General features: G+C 34.2%; 1 protein-coding gene and 1 long non-coding RNA gene across 14 annotated transcripts in view; one reads left to right on the top strand and one right to left on the bottom strand.

The window, feature by feature from the left end:
- LOC107874408 (putative late blight resistance protein homolog R1B-16) overlaps window positions 1–2752 on the top strand; it is a 19511-nt gene extending 16759 nt beyond the window's left edge. Inside the window, exon 2 of the mRNA XM_016721197.2 lies at window positions 365–2752. Within this exon, the coding sequence (XP_016576683.2) occupies window positions 365–2752 (2388 nt within the window). The remainder of the gene's footprint in view (window positions 1–364) is intronic.
- A 12287-nt stretch (window positions 2753–15039) lies between these two features.
- On the bottom strand, window positions 15040–20842 carry LOC107873472. Of its 13 annotated transcripts, XR_007057012.1 has the most exons (8): window positions 20467–20718; window positions 20118–20284; window positions 18861–19018; window positions 17763–18100; window positions 17114–17344; window positions 16011–16415; window positions 15405–15799; window positions 15040–15318 (listed from the first exon to the last, which is right to left on the bottom strand). It is a non-coding gene; the product is annotated as an uncharacterized LOC107873472 (long non-coding RNA). The 13 variants fall into 13 exon arrangements; XR_007057013.1 differs by lacking the exon at window positions 15405–15799 and having other exon boundaries at window positions 17763–17992; window positions 20467–20842; XR_007057009.1 differs by lacking the exon at window positions 15405–15799 and having other exon boundaries at window positions 17758–17963; window positions 20467–20748.
- Between the last annotated feature and the right edge of the window lie 868 nt (window positions 20843–21710).

The following is a 21710-nucleotide window of genomic DNA, read 5'->3' as shown; positions in this document are numbered from 1 at the left end:
TCCATTAGAAATTTGATCAAAGTTCAGGTATTTACGTGGGTATTATTCCTATATTTTTCCAGTTTCACCTTTACAATTAATTCTTTTAGAAAGGGTAAACAAGTTATTTGTAAAGTTCCAATAAAGAATCTTAAGATATACTCCCACCGACTTGACACACCCATTTAAAAAATAATAATTGACATGGTTATTTTACGACACTGCTCTTATTAATTTATGTTAAGTATTAGATCTTGAAAAATGGTTTAGAAAATAAGTAATTAATGCTAAAAGTTGGAGTTGAAAAAAATAATTATCCTTGATTTGATCCAAACCAAGGTATAAATAGAAAAAATAAATATAAATTGATTTGATCATTTGACAGGTGTCATTTTCTGCTCTTCGCAAGGACGTTGTCAACATTCTTGATATCATGGAGAGGTTAAAGAATGAAGAAGATCAAAAAGATGTTGACATCGACAATCAAATTGAAAACCTGAAATTTATGCTAACATTTATATGTACGCACGTCCAACTTTCGTATTCCGGTTTGGAGCAGTTTCAAGCTACAGCGAATGCTCCAACAGAAGTGGTTGAGAATCTGTTTCGACCAATATGGGATGATGTTGAAAACTACTTCAGGTGTAAATACAACATGAATCAAGTCCTTCGTAGCCTCATGGATAATATCGATGATTGTATCAGCTCATGGCATTATTCTAAATCAAGTGTCATCATGAGTGAGGAGCAATTGGACTTCCTCCTCCTGAATCTCCATCACGTATACAAATTTCTTGCTGAGAATAAGTTTCCATTAGTGACAGAGTATCAGATTCTTCGGAATGTGTGTGACGACATGAAAGATTTCTATAGGATGATAGTGAATGGTTGTGTTGAGCACGAGATTGTTGAATATGTGTTACCTCAACTTCAACCAATGGCTGAGAGACTTGGACTCTTCCTTTTGGATGTGCTAATTAATAAAGACGCCGGAGTCCTCAAGCTAGTGCATCTATTGTTGAATATTATTCCAATTGAACTGGAGGTGATGCACATATGTTTTACAAATTTGAATGCTTTAACTTCTGTGGAAAATGGACGCTTCATTAAGCAGCTCCTGGAAACCTCCCCAGACATTCTTAGAGAATATCTTATTCATCTACAAGAGCACATGGTAAATGTCATTGCCGGTAGCACTTCAGGGGCTCGAGACATTCATGTCAAGATAGAGTTCTTATTAATTATTCTTACTGATGTTTTTCATGTGTTGGACTTTATTCATCATGACAAATTATTTTATCTTTTGGCACGTTTTGGAACACTTACCAGGGAAGTGTCAATTCTTGTTCGAGAATTAGAAAAGAACTCAAGGAATGAAGAGAATACCAATGGAACAACTCGTGCTAATCTACACTTGCTGGAAAATATAGAACTCCTCAAGGATGATCTCAAACAGGTTTATCTGAAAGCCCCAGACTCATCTCAATGCTACTTTCCCATGAGTTATGGACCTCTCTTCATGCATTTGCTACACAGACACTTAAATGATTTGCTAGATTCCAATGCTTATTCAATTGTTTTGATAAAAGAAGAAATTGGGCTGGTGAGAGAAGATCTAGAATTCATAACATCTTCCTTTGAGAACATTGATCACAGATTGTATAAAGATCTCTGGGAACGTGTTTTAGATGTAGCGTATGAGGCAAAAGATGTCATTGATTCCATTATTGTTCGAGATAATGGTCTCTTACATCTTATTTTCTCACTTCCCCTTACCATAAAGAAGATCAAGCTTATCAAAGAAGAGGTCTCCGATTTACATGAGAAGATTCCCAAGAACAGAGGCCTCATTGTTGTAAACTATCCCAAGAAGCTAGTTGAAAGCAAGTCATTGACATCTGGTAAAATAACTGTAGGTTTTGAGGAGGAGACACACTGGATAATCAATAAGCTCACCAGCGGACTGAAAGATCTAGATGTCATTTCTATCACTGGTATGCCAGGTTCAGGTAAAACTACTTTGGCGTACATAGTATACAACGATGAGTCAATTTCTAGATGTTTTGACATTCGTGCATGGTGCACAGTTGGCCAAGAATACGACAAAAAAAAGTTGTTGGAGAAAGTTTATAATCAAGTTACTGGCTCAGATTCAAAATTGAGTGAGAATATTGATGTTACTGATGACCTAAGAAGACACCTGATTGGCAAGAGGTATCTTATTTTCTTAGATAACTTGTGGGATACTGATGCATGGGATAAGTTAAAAAGACCCTTTCCTCTGGGTGAGAATGGAAGTAGAATGATTTTGACAACTAGGAAAATGGAAGTGGCTTTGAATGTAAAGTGCAACATTGATCCTCTTAAGCTCCGGTTGCTAAGATCAGAAGAAAGTTGGGAATTATTAGAGAAAAGGGCATTTGGAGAAGAGAGTTGCCCAGATGAACTATTGGATGTTGGAAAAGAAATAGCCAAAAATTGTAAGGGACTTCCATTGGTGGCTGATCTGATTGCTGGAGTCATTGCAGGGCGGGAAAAGAAAAAGACTGTGTGGCTTGAAATTAGAAACAATTTGAATTCCTATATTTTTGACAGTGAAGTTGATGTGATGAAGGTTATAGCATTAAGTTATGACCATTTACCACATCACCTGAAGCCATGCTTTCTATACCTTGCAAGTGTTCCGAAGTCTTCTGGGTTGAAAGTTAATTGGCCTGCTCAAGGACTTGTGGAGCAGACAGAGATGAAAGCATGGTTTATTTTGACAATTTGATTTCTAGTAGCTTGGTAACTTTTTTCAATGATATTGGTGATGAGCCATTTTTCCAAATGCATGATCTTGTTAGAGACTTTCGTTTGATAAAAGCAAAAGAAGAAAAGTTGTTTGAATTTATAAGCTCAAGTGCTCTTTCTTCTTCTTCTTCTTCTTCTTCTTCAGATTTGATGTCACGTATAGTGACCATTATTTATGATAAGGAGCACTTTGATCTTGACAATTTCGTCCTGTTTAGTTCAAAAATGATGAGGCATTCTGTTAAACACCTCTATTCTTTGTACATAACTGGAGACGAGATGGAAGATCATATTTCTTATATATGTCACCTAAGAGACCTGAGGCTTCTTAGAGTGTTGCAACTGAGTCCGTCTTTTATCTCGGTGAAAGATTCTTTGCTGAATGAAATAGGAATGTTGAATTATTTGAGGTTTTTGTACATTGGGACAGAAGTTAAATCTCTGCCTTCATCTTTATCAAACCTCTGGAATCTAGAAACCTTGTCGGTTGAAAACGAAGGATCAACCTTGGTTCTATTTACCAATAATTTAGGATCTTCTGAAGTTGCAAGTGCTGAGTGTGAGTGATTGTTCTTTCTTTAATATTGATACAGATGAACCATTACTGACCACAGTGTACTCAAAGTTAGAGAACTTGAGAGCATTAGCGACACTTGTGCTTTCCTATTCGGAAGACATAGAGGATATTTTCGAAAGGTTTCCCAATCTTCAACAGCTTAAATTTATTCTCAAGGAATCATGGGATTATTCAACAGAAAAGAATTGGTTCCCAGAATTGGATTTCCTAACTGAACTAGAAGACCTCTATGTAAAATTTGAAAGTTCAAATTCAAATGACAATGGGCCCTCTGTAGCAACAAATTGGTCATGGGATTTTCACTTCCCTTCCAATTTGAGAAAAATGGGGTTGTTTTTCTGTGTCATCCGATTCACTATCAACAACAGCGAGACTGTCTATCCTTGAAGAGCTGTTCCTTACTAGAATAATCATCGAGGGGGAAGAATGGAACATGGCGGACGACACCTTTGAGATCTCAAATAGTTGGGGTTGTTTGAAGTGACTATTGCTAACAGGGAGGTTGGAGAGACATCCTTTCCTGTGCTTGAGAAATTAGAACTGTGGAGATGTCGTAAACTTGAGGAGATTCCGCCTAGTTTTGGCGATATTTATTCATTGAAAATTATCATACTTTCAGAGAGCCCTCAACTTGAAGATTCAGCTCAGAAGATTAAGCAATATGTTGGGGATATGACAGGAGGGGACGAGCTTCAGGTTCGAATATCCTGACCACCAACATAACAGGCTGTTCTCCATTTTATGCTTCTTTCTTCAGTTTCTTGTGATCTTACTTCTTCCACCTGATAAAGTTTTATGCACATTTTATACATCAGATCCTGAGAACATTGAAAGGAAGGAAGGAGAAGTAACTTTGATACAACAATGGAAAGAGGAAAAGCAAATAAAGGAGAAGGAAGGAAGGAGGAAACAAGCAACTCAAAAGTACGTTACACAATAGTCATCCATATTAAATGTTATACATATGTTTAATGAATTGTCATTCAAAAGTTCATAATCTGAAGAAGAAATAATAAAAGTTTCTATCTTTCCCACAAACAATGTGTGTCCCCGTCAAAAAGCAAAATGCTTCCCTCCTGCCCCCATCTCCTTCACCATGCACCAGTTCATCTCCTATTATATAATACATCGTGCCTACAAGTACAACATTTGGAAAATCCTTTCATTCCGATTGCTAATACATCGTGCCTACTTATACATCGATGCTGGGTACCCCGTCTCAAACATAAAAAAAATTTACTAGTCTTACTGTGAAAGGAAAAGATGCAGCTTTGGAACAATTTCATTGAGAAGAAAAAAGTTAAAGTTGAGTGATAACACTATAGGTTGTTGCGATATATACGGGAAGATGGACGAAGTAATGAATTGATCTAAGTAACGAATTTGTCCAGGGTAACTCCTTTTCATTTTTTATATACTCTCATTTTAGTATCTTCTAACTGTGGCTTCTTTTCTTCAGCTTTTATGTTTTAAGTCCATATTAAGCATTTAGGATTGATGAGCTTTGGTAGACAAACTCAAAAAAATAACTTAATGAGGTGAAGTTTGAGCAGTCTTGAATGTACAAACAATGGAAGTCTATCTCCTTCCAATTGTTGATCAATGTGGTTAGTTGTCACGCCCCGAGCTGAGGTCCTGGACATGACACGCACCTGATACTATTGTTAGTACGAGCAAATGTTCTATCATAACACATGAGAATACAACCAACATGAAAGAATGTAATTGAAAAAATATGAGAGTGAAATAAGATTTCTTAAAGGAGAAATATTTTCATCAAGGTTTATTAACACCACTTAGTATTATACAATACTAATAGTCATGATAAAGACTAGAAATTACAAAGTTTGTTTGACACTTACACCAGCCTGTGCATCCTCTAATAAGTACCAATACTGAAAGAAATGAAATATAAAGAAGCCATCATATCTCGTCCAGCCTCTTGGTAGGAAAGAGGCTCACTAATGCAGAAGTTAGAGATCCTAATAAGGCGCCTGACCACAGACTTGAAAGCTATAACCTACATCATGAAATGATGTAGCGCCAAAGATAGTCAATACGTTGAATGTACTGGTATACAAAACCATTTAAGGAGGGTAGTATATCCAGAGATTAGAAATGATAATAAAATTCAAATGTAAGTGAAGACAACTGGAATGGAACAAGAATATAAACTAAATTAATAATTGACCAAATAAGGTAGATTTAGATACTTTGATTATTTGTGGGAGAAAGTAGTGAACCGTCATAAACCACCATGTGAGCTCATAGAGTCTGATCTCGACCCGATCAGCTAAGTCATACTATACCTTGTCGGGCATAGGTCATGACATAACATAATTTGCTAGCAAGTATCCATGGTTAGCCCATTTTCAAGTCACATAAAAAAAACAGTCATCCGATTTGCGAAATAATCTCTATCCTATGTCGGCAAACATAGTTTCGGGCATTTATCGTTTAGACCTATGCCTTCACGGTCATCTAACTAACTCCCTTAGCTCATAATGTTGTCTTATTATCTTCTTAGTTCTTGATAAAAAATGTTAGTGTTATTAGTCTCATGTTCATAGTTTACCCTTTTTAGGCTCATGCTCATAGTTTTGCGATTTTAGGCTCATTTTCATATTTTAGCCTTCTTTTGGCTCATGGTCATGTTATCCCATTTAAGGGCTCAATTAAGAGTTAACCATAATAGGTTCATAAATCATGGATAAAAATCCCAAATGGAGAGCATAATAGGTAATTTCATGGTTCGATATGATATAATTCATGTGCATGATTGGAAGCATTCTTGTAAAAATATTTGTATTAATATTATTAAGTATCTATTATGTCAATGGAGGATTCCTGGGAAGTTGGTACTATTATACTAAGAGTTGCAAATTCATAATGTATAGATCACAGTGAGATTCTAGAAAATAGATTAACATGAGATCCCAGTAGAATATAAAGCAGTTATTAACAGTAAAAAGAGAACTCAAACTCCCAATCTAAGAACACAACGATGTCAATATGGAAAGTTCAATTTCAAACAACTATTTAACAGGCAAGTAGGTCAATATTTTGCGAAAACAACAAGAAAATCATACAAATCAATTGGTGAAGCAGTCTTACAACCAGTGCAATAGTTATACGACCAGTGCAACAGTCATACAACAAGTTATACAAATGCTACAATTGGTTCAGACCATATCAACAGTGACAAAGATGGAAGATGATGAACAAAAAAAGATGTTACTTTCTTTTCTTACCCAAAGTATCTGGGGAACACATATTTATGTGTTTAATTGAGGAATAGGAGTATGAGAGTTTCTTCGATCCTAATTTATCTTGAACAAATTGAATTAGTGAACATAAAATTTGAAGAATACATATGGATGGTAGTATTACATATCACAAGCCGTTGAAGAAATTTCGATCGGAAAGAGGGAACCAAATTTGATTTCTTGAGAAAATTTTCTGGAGCTTCTCAGGAGTATGAGATCCAGATAAGGCATTAGGATATTTATTGATGAATATCATATGAAAAAAACTGATGGGGAAACTGCAATAAAAGCTGATGGAGAAGGTGATATCTTTAACGTGTAAACTTGAGGGAAAACATGGGGACTTTTTAACGCAGAAAATTGATGGAAGAAAGAGGGGCTAAAATGTCTTGAAATAAATTGGGGATTATCGGAAAAAGAAAGGACAAAATCACCCTCCAAGAATGTGAGAAGTTAAGTAAAAGGGAAAAGGCTCAAATATGCCATTGAACTATTAGAAATGACTCATTTATGCCATCAGTTAAAAGTTTGGCTCATTCGTGCCATCGCCGTTACAAAATCGGCTCATCTATGCCATTAATTTTTAACGGTGATTTTCAAAAACAGCTTTGTCACGTGGCCTTTTATTAAAGGTCCACATCATTAATTAAAATAAAAAAATACTCAAATATGCCATTAAACTATCAGAAATGGCTTATTTATACCATCAGTTAAAAGTTCAGCTCATTCATGCCATCGTCGTTATAAAATCAGTTCACCCATATCATTACTTTTTAATGGTGAGTTTTCAAAAACAGTTTTGTCATGTGACCTTTTATTAGAGGTCCGCGACATTAATTAAAATAAATCAATATTAATTTCAAAATATCTTAGACCATTAAAAATAATTGATTCATTTAACATAACCCGACCCACACCCATTAAAATATTTTTTTTCTTACACAAACTATTTTTCTAATAAGAAAAAATAGTGATTAATGTATATCCTTTGACTATTTCTAGTTGATTCTAAATTATTATATATGCTACACTTAACAGAAACCCCAAAAATTCTATCCTACAGTAACTGATTAGTTTTAATTCCAGTGACTCCAATATATACTCCAAAGTTGCAAGAAAATAAACCAATGAATGATTAGGGCAAGGAAGAAAAAGAAAGAGGCGTACCAATAAAACTTCTCCCATCACGAATTAGGGGAGTATACATTATTGAAAAATCATTTTCAAATAACGACTTAAAAGAAGTCTGTTATCCCAATTATCCCGCCATGCATATGGAATAATTTCTCCTATCACGAATTAGTGGAGCATACATTGTTGAAAAATCATTTTTAAATAACGGCTTAAAAGAAGTGTTATTCTAATCATCCCGCCATGTATATGAGATTTCTCCCATCATTATGATATAAATGCTGGAATAAATAATCCGGATACTACTTAATTTCTGATATTTTAAAATTAATATTGATTTCTTTTAATTAATGACTTGGACTTCTAATAAAAGATCACGTGGCAAAACTATTTTTAAGAACCCATCATTAAAAAATAATGGCATGAGTGAGTTGATTTTATGACGGTGATGGCATGAATGAGCCGAACATTTAACTGATGGCATAAATGAGCCATTTCTGATAGTTTAATGGCATATTTGAGCTTTTTGCTTATTTTAATTAATAACGTGGACCTCTAATAAAAGGCCACGTGGCAAAGCTATTTTTTAAAAACCACCATTAAAAAGTAATGGGATGGATGAGCGAGCTGATTTTGTAACGGCGATGGCATGAATAAGCTCAGCTTTTAATTGATGGCATAAATGAGCCAGTTCTGATAGTTCAGTGGCATATTTGAGCCTTTTCCCTAAGAAAAAAAGAAAATTTTCGTCTGATATATGGTTGTTCTGACTAGTCTTAGTAAACCACGCGTAACTTTTTACTCGGGACTCGGATAAATGAGCCGCTGGTGGCGTTGTTAAGAAGATTCAAAAAGCTTTAATTTAAAGGTAATGGGTCACGTAACTCTAATAATTCTAGGAGATATGCTTGTTTAAACTTGATCCTTGTATGAATGTGTACATAAACATAGTCATTAAAGGACCTTTCAACTCAAATTTATTTTAAACATTTCGTATGCCCTTAATTCATATCCAATAACCCTACGACACTTTAGACATGACCTTTATACTTAAATACAATAAATTTCCTAGATTCAGGTCCAAGTACATATGAAGAGCATTCCAATTTATTTATTTTTAGTTCAAAAGTTCAGGGTGTTACATTAGCGTTTCGAGAAATACTATCTGCCCTTTGTTATGTTGTTTGGAAGTGTTTCCTTGAACCTCAGTAATGGCGACCTCTGACACGACACTGCAGAGCTTAATTACTGGTTGTATTATTGTGCTGATTGTGATTTTGCAAAGATGAAATGAAAATATTTTCCATGTCTGTGCAGTAAATTTGCAATGATGGAATAGATAGTTGTTAGTTTCCTAAGTCTCCTCACATAGAAAGCATCTAGAGACTATCTAAAATTCTCTTCGTTTTAATTTTTCACGTGTGAGGTAGCTCTTCTAGTCAGCAACCATATGAAACATTTAACCTTAGTTGGAATGCTGCATTTTCAGATCTCTCTCCAAAACTTTTTGCAAACACCATTTGATGTTTGACTTTGATCAATATCTCAAAAATGACTTTTTATATGCCCGACTACATCTGCAAAATTTATTTCCTTCTATGATTTTTTATGCTTCTTTCCTCAGTTTCTTGTATTCTGCTTCCTCGTGACAAAGTTTTCGCACATTTTATACATCAGACACTGCAAACTTGAAAGGAAGGGAAGGAGAAGTTACTTTGGTTTTACTCGTGAAAAATGCAATCATGGAAAGAGGAAAAGAAAATGAAGGAGAAAGAGAGGAGGAAGCAAACAGCTCATCGGTATGTCATACAATAGTCATCACTAATATTGACTTGGATGATTCTCCAATTAATCTTCAAGATATAATAATGTTACACAAACCTTTAAGGAATTGCTATTCAAAAGTTCATAAACAGAATAATAAATAATAAATAATAAATAATAAATAATAAATAATAAATGTTTCTTTCATTCACACAACATGCTTTGTCAAAAGGCAGAACTCTTCCCTATTGTCCCAAGCTCCTCCACAATGATCAGTTCACCTCCTAGTCGGCGTGCCGCTGCTATGCCTCGCACTGCTAGTTTGCTGCCACTGAACACCAGCAACTTTAAATGTAAGTGTCTCTTTGAAAATCTTGCTTGGTCCTATTTCTTCTCTTTTTGAATTCCTGGCCGGCCTATTTCAACTTTGTTCTATGTTACTTTTATTTTACTTGTATTTTGTTGAATGTGCTAGTTACAAGTAAAGATGAGCATAAAATTCTTAGGGAAAGGATACTCTTCTCCAAATCATGGAGTGAAAACATGAGTTTATATGAGATTTGCTGAATATGTGTATGACAAGTATATGAGTTTGTCTGACGTTTCCCAATCTTCAACCGCTAATTGCAATTGTTCTCAAGGAACGATGGGATTATTCAACAAAGCGATATTGCTTCCCAAAATTGGATTTGTTATTCCTGCAAACAGAACTAGAAAACTGATAGAAAAATAAAGTTCTAAGCCCACAAAAATGTGTTTCCATAAAGAATTTAATCCCCTCACAATTGCCCAAGGTTTGGATTAATTCCTTCTAGGATAGAATAAAACACTATTCTGCAATATTGATAATAGAAATTGCAAAAATTGCAGAACTTCAGCAAACTCAACAAACGGAGTAGATCACACTTACTTTTGTTTCATTGAAGAAGAAGAATAGTGTTTTTAACTTAATAATTTTGTGCCAACACATGAGGAAAAATCAGGTATTTATACCAAAAAGTGTTGCTTCTGAAAAGAAGCAACGACTTGTGAAGAGTTGTAACTTTTGAACTGACGGTCCCATATGCGGACCATATATGTATCTGTACATGGTGACATGCGGCCGCATGTGAACAATTGCACAAAACAGAATGTTTTGGCTGACATGCGGACCTATGTACGCTGGCATGTGTGTATGCATATGTCTACATGCACCTGCATGCCCTTTTTTTTGTTTTCAAACAATATATTGAAGGATTATGTCCCTTTGAGGTGCGTTCTGACATATCTCTACAATGGAGAATTTTTTTTTTATCAGATTTTTGGATTAAAAAATTATTAACTCTGAAGTTTCAAATGAATTTGTCGAGAAAGATAGCCTCTCGATCGATTTGACAAATCCAAATCCAAATCCAAATTCAAATTCGAATTAGAAGCCGAAGTTGAGTCGAGAAAGCAACGATGATAACGATGAAAAGCTTTTTTCCTTCTTGCCTCACTAACAACATGAAGAAATACTCTAACATGAAGAAATACTTCTATATTTAAGCATGAAAAAGTTCCTTTCTTCCACCAATGTGGGAGAACTCTTCTCCCATAAAGTGAAGACATTTTCCTTTCCCCCTATATTCTTTCCTCCATTTTTCATTCATATTTCATCACTAGAACCCAACAATTCTCCATATGAATGGGAAATGACTATTTTATTCATGAAAAAACTGTGTGATCTACAATAAAGGATCAATTGCATTTAGTAAGTAGGTTTCTCTTTGAACTTTTCATAGTGAAGATACATAGGGTAACCTTGGTCAATGGGTTAATTTAATATTCTTTAACCATCGAGCTTTCATGTAAACCTAGGCAACATATGTCATACAATTAACCCTTGACCATTCTTGGTTCTCATTGTTTTGTTCGTTCCAACTATGAATACTCCATGGTTTTATGAATGTATAGAGAATTGGTCTTACTCTAATTCTCTTTGAAGTGGCTTACAGTTTACACTCACATAGGTGATTCTTAAACATTTAATTCTATAGTTAAACTATTAGCCCATACCTGCCAAACATAGAAACCATTAAAAATCTTCAAACCTTAAGCCTTATTCTTGTTTCTTAACATTATCTTATCATTGAAATGGATATATTTTAGTGACAATGTTGAACCGTCATTCATAACTTTGTTTGATCTCCTTGAACATATATCTTGGGATCTCCAATAAACTAGCTAGGTAGAGTTAGCCTTACAATGATTTGTTCTCCACCGTAATCCCATTCCCTTTGATGATTTATCAACCACCTCTCTATTTAGGCCTTTTATAAGCAGATCTGATACATTATCTTTGACTTTACATAGTCAATTGTGATAATTACCTAGAGAGTAATTGTCAGTATTTTGTCTACGTCCTATGTGACATGAACTTTCATTATACACAACATTTTTATCTCGTTCTATTTCCACTTAACTATCACAATGTATGCATATAAGAGTCACTAGTTTTGCCAAAAGAGGAATATCTTCTAAAAAGTTCTGTAGCTATTCTACTTCTTCACTATTCCCTAAGCTATAAACTCAGTTTCTATTGTAGATCAAGCTATGCATGTTTATTTGGATAAATTCAAAGACATTCTCCTCTACCAATGGTGAAAACATATCTACTTGTGGATTTTACTTCAGATGATTTGGTGATCCAATTTGCATTACTATATATCCTTCAACCACTACATGATATTTATTAGAGTGTAATGCATAATCTTAATTGTATTTTAAATATTTCAAAACTCATTTCATTAGCATCGGATGAGTTTGATCGAGATTACTTGTCTAGTGACTTAGTTTACTTATGGCACAAGTTATATCCAGTCTAGTATAATTCATTATGTACATCAAACTTTCTAACACTCGAGCAAATTCCAATTGGGACTTACTTTGACCTTGATTCTTTGTGAGAGCATGATTTACATCAATTAGATTCTTTGAAACTTTGAAGCCCAAATACTTGAATTATTCAAGAGCCATGTTGATGTAATGAGTTTGAGACAAAGCTAGACGTTGAGAATTCCTATGTTTTTTAGTTCCTAATCAAATCCTCAACTTCTAAGTCCTTCATATCAAACTTGCTAGCAAGCATATGCTTAGTAGCATTTATGTCGGACATGTCTTTACTTATTAACAACATATAACCAAACAATAAAAATGTAACTTGGAGTGTTCTTGAAGTAAACCTATTTATTACACTCATTCATCTTTAATCTCTTTAACAACATTATTTGGTCAAATTTTACATGACATTGTTTGGACACTTTTTTTAGTCTATAAATGACTTAATAAGTTGACATTCATTCTTTTCTTTTCTTGGAATGGGGTTGATTCACGTATATTTATTCCTCCAGTTCTCCACTTAAGAAGGTTGTCTTTACAATTATCTAATGAATTTGAAGACAGTACATGGCGGCTAATCCTATCAACACTTGAATATGTGTTATTCTTGTAATCGGTGAGTACGTGTCAGAATAATCAAGAACTTCTTGTTTCCTGAAACCTTTGACAACTAGACTTGCCTTATATTTATCAATAGTGTCATCCTCTTTCATTTTTTTACAGATCCATTTAGAATCCAATGGCTTGTTTTCATCAACCAATGCTCATGTGTGATTGTTCAATATGGATTCTATTTCACTACTGATTGCCTCATTACAATATTGAGCTTCTGGGGAAGACATTACTTCTTTAAACATTGAGGCTTATTCTCTACTAAGAAAGTCAAGAAATTGGGACATAAGGAAGTTGATGTCTTTTTATGTTTGTTACGTTTTTACCTTTTCTCATTAGGTGTACTTTTCTTTGATTCTTCTCGAGGTTGTTTAGATTTTTTACTAGATGACTCACATTTATTCTTGTACAGATAAATGTTTTAAAAAAATTAGTATTATCAAATTAAATTACTATATTTACATGAGTGTAAGGATTTTCTAACTAGTAAATGAAATTATTTACTATTGGTTGAATATCTAATAAAAATAAAATCTATTATTTTTGGTACTATTTTAATCTTTTTGGGTTTAGGAACTTGTACTTTAACTAAACACCCCCACACTTTAAAGAATTTCAAGTTGGGTTTCCTTTTTACCATTCCTCATATGGAATATTCATAGTTTTGCTAGCTGTTAGAATAGCTTCCTCCCATAACTTCGTTAGTAAACTAGAGCTTATCAACAAGTCATTCATCATCTCCTTTAATGCTTTAATCGTGTGAAAAATTGAATTAGTTTTCCAATGATACCCATTTCTCCAAAATCCGATGTTGGAGTAGAAAGATATGGACATTTTACAGAGAACTATCTGAACTGCCTATGAGCGACGGGCAGGCAGACGGATCGTCGAGCTATCGACGGACCATCGCTCCAGCCATCTCAACCGAAGCAGTAAACCCATTCACTGGCCAAGTGCGACGGTTAGGCCGACGGACCGTCGCCCAAGCCGTCGTAACTAAGGTAGTAAGTCCCTATTCTGGTCCAGGTGCGACGATCAGACCGATGGACCGTCTATCCAGCGATGGACCGTCGCATATCCCGTTCAATATTTTAAAGCCGCTTTTAAAAGGTATTTTTGGTCTTTTTCCACCCTTTTTATCACCTAGATATATCAAAACAAAGCATAGAATTTTAGATTCATCTAAAGCATCAAGGGTTTGCTCTCAGATTAACCCTCAAGAGCAAGAACCAATTCTTTCTCCAAGGTTTCACCATAGTCTTTGCAAATTAATTTAAGAATCAAGGTTCCCAAGTCAAAAGCTTCAAGAATCCTCACTCAAGAGTACGAAAAAGAGTCTCAAGCAAGCTTGTTCATCTAAATTCATAACCTAAGGTATGTGGGGTTTGAATAAGGACACTCCTTTTGTCCTTGTGCCCAAAAGATGTTTTAATTACAAAGATATATGGTTTTACATGTTTTCTTATGAAATTGAAGTATGGGTTATACCTTATGTTGTATTTCTTGAGATTATGATGGTTTCAATGTTTTAGAAATTGAAGTACATGAGTTTGTTGAGATTATAATGCATATTGCTAAAAATTTCCCGATTTCTATATGATTTATGAATCTTTTTGATATCGAGTATGAATTTTGATACGTCTTAACGTGATATTGATATATGGGTTATTACACTACAAGAAAAATGGTTATTAGCGAAGGTAAATCTGGACTCTAAAAGTCTAATTCTGGTCCTTAAATATCAATAGCGACCAGAAAAATCTGGTCGCCACCGGTCCTTATAAGCTTCTTCGCTAAAAGGCTATAGTGACCACAATTTTTTTCTTGTCCCTAAAAGTATTTAGTGATGTCTAAAATCTGGTCCCTAAATATGTTTTAACGACAAACTTTCTGGTCCCTAATTCAAGATTAATTGCATACATTTTCATCCCTATGGACTTTTAGCGACTAGATTCTTCTAGTCCTAAAAAATATCTATAATTCCTAAATTGTATTTTATGGACCATAATTCCTAAATATAAATATACATCACACAGAACAAGATGCACATAACAAATATAAAGATAACTTCTCTATATATTACAACTAATAATGTATTTACATCTCAAATTGCCAAGTATCCATGACATAAACGTTATGACACTATTTACGCAATCAAAATCAACATTCCTAGCTATAATAGTTCACATAAATTTCTACACTCTGCTCTACCAACATGATTCCTTTGCTGCTCATTGCTTTCTTTCATTACCTTATCTTCATGCACGTTGCGACATAATCAATACCAGAAAACTTGAGGACATAGTTTCAGCTGGCTATCCAGATCACGATTTAAACCTGCAGCCACAGAGTTTGTATCAGGAAGCTTCATAATCGCACTTGACACAGTTCCATAAATATTTTCTGATGTAAGTTCCATTTACCAGAGCCAAATCTTGTATCACTGTTTCTATTATCGATATAACTTTAGGATAACAAAGATGATTAAATAATTAACTATATATATTGCCTATTATGTATACACTCATATACACTCATAGACACTCAGTATTATTTCATACATGAAACAAATTTCTCTTGAATGTTGGAAATTTATAAAGGAAATGAATTTCTCTTGAATATTAGATATCTAAAAAGAAAACAAATTTCTCTTGAACTTTAGAAATCTACAAAGGAAACAAATTTTTGTTGAATGTTATGTTAGAAATCTCTTAAGCTTCCAAATTTAGCTATGGTTCCCAAATTCTTTCTAAGATCCTCCTTAGTCATACCACCACCATTGTCACGAATGGAAAGAATTTTCTGTATCAAGTTTAATCTGTAATCCATGAAATAACCACAATTGAAAGACACCATTCTTGAAAAGGCATTATACCAATGCCGCACGTAAAAAGTAAGACACCATTCTTGGAAGTAGTAGAGAATAATAAACTGGACATAGTTCAAGTAATTGTTATCTGACAGTGTGGTAATATTAGACCAATTATTTCCAATGAAATCCAGAATCCTCCCTGTAAAAGCATACATACCTGCATGTGTTGCCAAATCTCGTGTGTTTCTCTTCGAGAACTTTTCTTTGAATTTTCAGGCCGTCAATATAGCACAATATCGAATTCTCTAACTTCCTGAGCATTGATATGTATCACATAAGTGCATGAACCATGAAAATTTTGCGAGTGAAAGATTTTGTCCCATATCCAAGTCAGGAATTTCAATTGATCTCTCCAAGTGAGGAATTGCTTCATTGTACTTTCTTATTCGAGAATTTAACGCTGCTACAACGTGCAAACACATAACAAATTCTGAACTTCTCTTTCCTATCTCCAGCTTCTCTTGAGCTTCTTTAACTGTCTTCCCATCTTTCCTCCTCCAGTTATGCCCATCCTTCCTAAAGTATCTTAGCACCTTCCAATTGAATAGGAAGACAAAACCACCTGAACAACAAAACACGCATTAAGAACAAACATCCAAACATGAATAGAGGGAAAACCAAATCACACGCTTTTCCTTTTAAAGGAAAAAAGTATCTACAACAGACTGCTCCAATTATCAACTGTTGTTTCAGTTGCTAGTCTCACTGGTGGATATTGGATAATGTATATTTTTCTAGTGACTTTGAAACAAAATCTTCATGGAATATGGTAATATTCTCAAAGGATATTCAAATTTCTTACTTATATGAGAGTTTTTCAGGACAAAGTAGGACCATGGAAAAGTCATTTACAAAGTCTAAACAATTAGGATCTCAATGAGCAAGCTGAAAATCAATAAAACATAGAAGCTATATAGTTTAGATGGAGTAGTAGTATGTAACTAAGTGAAATCATATATCTATCTTTGTTCTTTACATACACATACAACCGAAATTAGAAGGATAAAATGCATATATCTATTGAAATAATGTGAGAAACGGAAGCACAAATTAAACTACTGAAGTATACATGTTTTTAGATCTAATAGATATCAAAAACTGGTCATTTATGAATAATTAGGGATTATCCCTATTGAATATTTAAATCTCAATACAAAAGTTGAAGCATTCATTTTGTTCTACGTAATGAATCATGTATATTACTTTACTCGAGATGTGTAGAGAAAAAATTTGAATGCCAAAAAAGATTTAAGTTATCACCTTCCTAAATAGTCCCACCGAGGTTGATATGTCTCATGTATTGTAGTGCCAATAAATGAGAAAGAATAGCAACTTTGATGAACATACTCGTCAGGCGGGATAAGATTAGAGACAAAATTGGGTTCGACGAGGAAATCTTCTCGATCTTTTAAGGTTTTCTCAATGAGCGTCCTCAAGAAATACATTTTACTTGGACGACATCCATCAGTGCAGTCAATGGAGTCAATGAATCTGCCATTTGCAAGGAACAAGCTAAAAATTACTTATTATACATGAAAAGCTAATTGTGCACATGAAAATTAGCTATGGCGTAGATTCACATGAAAATCACGCACCTGTTTGAAGAAATAATGATAGAGAACCATATATTCATACTTTTCAAATTTCAATTCATTCTCTAAACAATGGCAATAGAAGATATCAACACCCCAGTGGGGGATAATAAGCCAAAAATTCCAAAAGATGGAGGTTTTGGAATTAGCTTTTTAGATGAGTGATTCACAATAATGACCAAAAAGTGGTAGAAAAGACCAATTCATTAGCTGAAATTTTACCTACAAACTATAGCATTTTGCAGATAAAACATAAAATGAAAACACCACATGACACTGAAGGAAATTGTAAGGTAATCCTATAATATGGACCTTACAGCAATAGGTAATCACAACAACCATAGTACAGCCGACCGTATAGATCTGTTGCCAACAACTCTGCCCCTCACCTTTACGTGAACCTGCAACAACATTCATGGAAACCCTCCTATACTTGAAACTGCAAGACTTCAAATTCTGATAAAAATCCGTGTTCTCTGCTGCCATAATTCTTTTGTTAAGCGTTGATTGTATAGACTCTGCTTCAATCACATCATCACAAAGACGCCTAAGAATTTCAATCTTCAAATAAGCTAGTTGCTTGTAGTAATCCCTCTCAAATCATTTAAAGTGATAGAGATCAAAACTTGGCTTCAGTTCAGATCCTTGCAGTTTTCTTATCCATAGTGGTAGTTAAAACCGAGTTAACAACGATATAATTCCAGCAGATAACGCATGAACAAAACAGTAATTTCACCAAAATGTTCCAAAATAAACACTTACGAAATACAAGGAACACATATACAACAACAACAACAACAAACCTAGTATATTCCCACCTAGTGGGGTCTGGGGAGAGTAAAATGTACGCAGTCCATACCACTACCTCCGGGGAAGTAGAGAGGCTATTTTCGATAGACCCCCGGCTCAAGACAAAAGGACAAAAACTTCAAAAGTATGTAACAGGAATAAAAATAACACAACAATAAATTACATAAACAAACAATGGACCCCCTCCCCCCACCCCTAGACCTACCAACGAAGATACACTGAACCCTCCTAACTACAGACTATGAATCGACCACCCACCATAGGAATATTAGGATGCTTACTAAGTTAAAACATCCAACCACAAACACAAGAGCTATCAAGGTATGATTACCAAAAGTTCCAATATAATTTGTGGCTACTGTTGTATTTGTTAAAGAAAGTTCTTCATTTATAATTATATGCAACATCACTTCCTTTAAGTGAATATTTGAAATAAGAACAAAATAAGCAAATGAGAGAAGGCAGAAAAGTAGAGAAGTGGAAAAAAGCCCAGGGCACCCAAAGTACTCTTTACTTGTGTCATTTGTATTACATATATCACATGAGGAAATTACAAATAATTAAGTTTATCTTAGTCCAGAACAGATGGGATTCTATTAAAGTACCTGGAGATCCTCTGGGAGGTACGGGTGCTTCATGAAGAGGTCCATGGCACACAGAAGGTACTGGTTTTTGGCATCAACAATCTCCCTCGGAAGGCGATTAAGAGCCTCCTTCACGTCCAAATCATACATTGGATCATATAAATCATCATATCTAAGCCCTTGTATCACAAAAGCATAATAAAAAGCTAACAAACACATCAAAAACTTAAGAACATAGGTGAATAGTAAATATTGTAACTCAATAGAATAATTGAAATAGTGATATAACAAAATGCTATGTCCTTCTCTTTTGTATGCGTGTTTTTATTTGTTTTATTTATTCATCTATTTGAGCTACTGAACTATGCATCAAAATTCTTTGGAATGAGACTCTGTAAAATGATTCTTTTAGCAGAAGAAACAACACAAAAACTCTCTCGGGTTTGCACCCTCAACTCAAATTACTGGGCTAAGATTTGAATGTGGAAATCAAATACTTGGAATAATGATATGCGGATAAGACACGAGATTAAAGGTACACTCATGAAACTTTATATACAAGAAAGTATATATAGATCAATACATATTAATACCCCAAATACTAGAATATACATTTATGCAAATGAAAAAGAATTTTTCATAGAAATAGGTGCAGCATATGAAATTAGCAAGCTGGACCAAAAAAAAAATCAGAACAATTTAAAATGCCAATAAACATATGTATTAAGGGTAAATCCAAGGAAAGTATACCAACATTTGTATTTTGGGGAAGTACAAGTCCATCAGTAAAAACGACCCTAATGCTAGAATATACTCCCCAAGTCAACTTTTACTTGTCCAATTTAGAAAATCAAGAGATAATTTAATAGGTTGTTTCTAATTTACCCTTATTATAATTATAGTCATTTCCCAAAACATTGAATTTATTATATTTCAATAGTAAAATAGTTATTTGTCAATCCAAGAAAAGTAAAAATGGACGGAGGGAGTATCTACAAGCAATTGAACACAGAGCATGGCCACTTTTATGGTGGTAGTAGTAGTATATTCCAACTTTCTACCACCTATAAGCACGGGGACCAGGTAACTATAACGAGCATGACTTTGGCAAATGGGAATTAATCATCACCTATTTTATCTAGGAATATGATCGAATCTAAATAATTTTGAAATGATAATATACATTTGCAACATGGAAATGTTTTAAAAGATCTAATCATCAGTACAACAATGGATTAATTCCAAATTAAATAGGTGTGACGGAATAGATCTACATACCGTAATTATGGAGGTGAGAGGAGAGGGTTTTCATATGCATGGCGGCGAGGGGGTTCTTCTACGGATCGACGATCCATTTGGAGAAGGACGATGCCATCTTTGTTCTGTTTGATCGCTAACACAAACCAAACACTCTCTGATTGAAGATTAGGGATTTTCTCATATACCTACATAAAATTGCAATAATATCGAGCCTCTATTGTAAAAACTCTATATATGTATATAAAATTTCTTCAATAATAGATTTCAACAATCCAGTCACACATATTCTACCAGAGTGCAAGAAAGAACGAAAAATTTAATTTTAATCGAAAAGGAGAGGGAGAAGAAAAAAGTGAGGGAGGACAACCTTACTCTTAGAAGAGCAACGAGAAATAACTTCAACCTTTGAGTGACGATGAATGAGAGATTTAGGAATATAGGCAATGAGATTTAGGGTTTTTACTTCAAGAGAGGGTAAGAAAGAGAGTAGGAGTCTTTTGGCAATGAAGAGAGAGAGTTAGTACCTTCTAGCTAGAGAGAGAGAAACATTTCATATCCCACTGAAATTTTCACATTTAGCGACCAAGTTTTATTTTTTCGTGGACTTAATTGAGTTTTCATACAACTATAGAGACCACTAAATAATGTCATCCCTAAAAGTTACCTTTAGGTACCATATTTATAAGTTGTCCCTGAATCGTGGTCTCTAATAACAAGTTTTCTTGTAGTGTTAAGACCTATTTGATATTGTAATTTTAAGAACTTTTGTGGTATAAGCATCCATGATTTGATTGTTTTGATATTATTGAGAAAGTTTGACCTTGATGGTCATAATAGCTTTGAAATCCACTTCACTGAATGAGATACAAATTTTGTAGTTGGTTTCATCATAAATCATGAGATTATTTTAAAAGTGGATTTCCTATGAGATGAGAGTTGCTAATTAAAAGGAGTAGTATTTAGTACTGAGTTGGGGTAAGTTACTATGGTTTTATGCCCTAGAAATATGTGCCACCATATGATTAAGATTTATGGGCCCGAGGCCGAGATAGTGATCACTGAGTTAAGGTTATACTCCCCGGCAAGAGTATGACGCTTCTCCCCAATGTGAGGTTTCTTCCATAGGAGGATAAAAACGTTGGACTCTATGTAGCTCGCATGGTGTATGTCGGTTAAGAGAACCCCCTGCTAGTAAAAATAATTAAATAGCTTTTGAGTATTTTCCCTAAAGTTTTGAAAGATATCCTATTTAGTAAAGATATTTAGATAAAGTGTGTAAAGGCTCACAAGCTTATTAAAATATTGTTTTACTTGAGATTTTAGTTTCTAAGTTAGAGTCTTAGCTTTTCAATTAAGAGGTGAGAACATCACTACCTAGTCTATATATTTTGAGAAGAGACTAAAAATACATATTTTCAAAACCAAGTGCATTGGCTCACGAGATTTATACTATACGTTCCATTATTCATAATTTATGAGATTTACATTTTTGAGTTATTCAAGCTATGTGAGTCAGTTATATAAGCATGCATGATTTCTAAGAAAGATTGATGATATTGTTGTTTTTAATATTTGCATACACCCCCATATACTCAGTACATCCTTAAAGTA

Source organism: Capsicum annuum, chromosome 6 (genome assembly GCF_002878395.1).
Source record: "Capsicum annuum cultivar UCD-10X-F1 chromosome 6, UCD10Xv1.1, whole genome shotgun sequence".
In the NCBI taxonomy this organism is placed as follows: domain Eukaryota; kingdom Viridiplantae; phylum Streptophyta; class Magnoliopsida; order Solanales; family Solanaceae; genus Capsicum; species Capsicum annuum.
Note: the sequence above shows the minus strand (reverse complement) of the source record. Positions and strands in the feature narration are given on the sequence as shown.